General features: G+C 36.6%; 1 protein-coding gene across 1 annotated transcript in view; it reads left to right on the top strand.

Moving 5' to 3' along the window:
- Window positions 1-1,677: 1,677 nt before the first annotated feature.
- The window catches only part of LOC106473501 (small G protein signaling modulator 1-like), a 33,076-nt gene continuing 32,743 nt past the window's right edge, over window positions 1,678-2,010 (top strand). The window contains exon 1 of the mRNA XM_022401922.1: window positions 1,678-1,838. Coding sequence (XP_022257630.1) covers window positions 1,708-1,838 — 131 coding nt within the window. The 5' untranslated portion in view covers window positions 1,678-1,707. The remainder of the gene's footprint in view (window positions 1,839-2,010) is intronic.

A 2,010-nucleotide genomic window follows, 5' to 3' on the forward strand; every position in this document is an offset into this window, starting at 1 on the left:
GCAATCTCCAGTCATGTGACTTTTTTCTTTCAAACCATTGTATGTCAATCGCCTGAAGATGGCAGGTCAACTTGGTGATACTTGTTGTGTCACTAAGCGCTGTAGAGCCTAGTATGTAGGGATGGACCGAGAAAAAATAGTTGCTGTATTCAATCTATAACTCTATGATGCTTACAAATAACTTCTAAAGTTGAATTATAGTTTTATTTGAGCACTTAATCGCCATTATCGAGTGTTTCACATTTTATATAACAGCAATATTATCCTGTTCTTCTACCACACATATATTTGTGGGGAAGTAATGAAAAGGAAAACTATCACGTAGCAGTGAGTTCAGTTTATGAGCATATATTATTTCCGTGTTCCAAAAATAACAGTTTCATTTCTGCTCGCTAGACGGCAGCACAAATTGTTCTTGTATAACGACCATTTGTGACTTTTCATAGCATACACATGATATCTTCCAAAAACGATTTAACTAAAAAAGAAACATCTAAATTAATATTCCAGGTATCAAGGAGATCATGTATTTATACAGTTGACAGGTTTGTGTACGTGTTATTGATGTCAAAGTTTTAAAAAACCAGTTTCTTGATTATCAAAACAATACATTATATAGCATTCCACCCGTCTTCAAGTTTTCAGTGGGGCTGAGCCTGGTAGCTGTGTGTATATGTGTGGTATCATACTTCATGGCTTATTAGTCAACATGATTTTATCATGTGGTCGAGTTGATTGTATTCACATGCAGTGAGTTGGGATGAAGTTGGAAGGAATGGGTTCTGTAAATATCCCCTTAATGTTGGTCCAGTGCTCTGGGGTACTTGTATCATCCTGGAGGAACCATTCCAACTTCATTGGCCCCAAACATAATACCAAATTAAAGAAACTGACAAACCTGATATAATATTAACAATATATATTACCATTGAATTATAGAAATAAAACAAATTTTTATTTATCAACCTGGCCCGGCATGGCCAGGTGGTTAGAGCGCTCGACTCGCAATCTGCGGGTCGCGGGTTCGAATCCCTATCGTACCAAACATGCTTGCCCTTTTAACCGTGGGGGTGTTATAATGTGGCGGTCAATCCTACTATTCGAATTCGGTGACTAGGAACCCACTTTGAGACTAATAATGACTGGAGACGGCTTGAATGGGTAATGAAGAAAAACTTTAATATAAGTTTAACATAACCGCAAATGTACAACGTTTCGACAAGGTTTTTGTCATCATCAGGTACCTGACTTTAATATCACAACTAATGGAAACGGTTATTTGAATGCTTGGGTTAATACGTGCGTATCACAATGTAGATACCCTGACGTAAGTCACTTAGTAACTTTACTTGGTTGATGGAGACAGTGTTTTGACATTTTAATCTCTACAAAGTAGGTATTCTCTGTTACTTCATTTGGTTGAAATTAACATCAGTTAATAAAAATATTTCTATCTTGTTTGATGTAGTGAATCAAGGTAAAACAAATGGAAAAATTTAGTGACTCGGAAACCTAGAATAACATCACTGTACAGTGATGTTATGATTCCTGTAAATGTATTTTTTAGGGTTAGGCAAATGATTATGTTTCCCTAAGAATTTAGTGTTGTTGGTTTTTGTTATATTAAATTTTATCGAATGTAACCAGTGATTCTCATTTACCGAACTTTCTAGAAGGTCTTCCTCAAGTAGTGACAGCACGAGCAAGATGAAAAATACGTCGCAAGCCAATAAAAAATCAACTCCAACACAGCACAACCCTCGCTACTTGTGGATTCGACTGGCTTTGTTCAACAAGCTCTTGGCAAAGATTGTGGATCATGTGGTAGAGAACAGTAGGTGAGAAGGTTGTTAAATACATTTGTCTAAGCACGGAAGTAAAGCATATACAGACAGAGTAACAGAACACACACTTTCAGTCTCTTACTTAAAATAAAGTATTGTTACGTCTCCGTTCGTTAGTTAATTTTCCGTAACTTCGTTCCGACGGAACTTTAGCGACACAAGTCCT

The sequence above is a fragment of the Limulus polyphemus genome, unplaced genomic scaffold (genome assembly GCF_000517525.1).
Source record: "Limulus polyphemus unplaced genomic scaffold, Limulus_polyphemus-2.1.2 Scaffold6229, whole genome shotgun sequence".
In the NCBI taxonomy this organism is placed as follows: domain Eukaryota; kingdom Metazoa; phylum Arthropoda; class Merostomata; order Xiphosura; family Limulidae; genus Limulus; species Limulus polyphemus.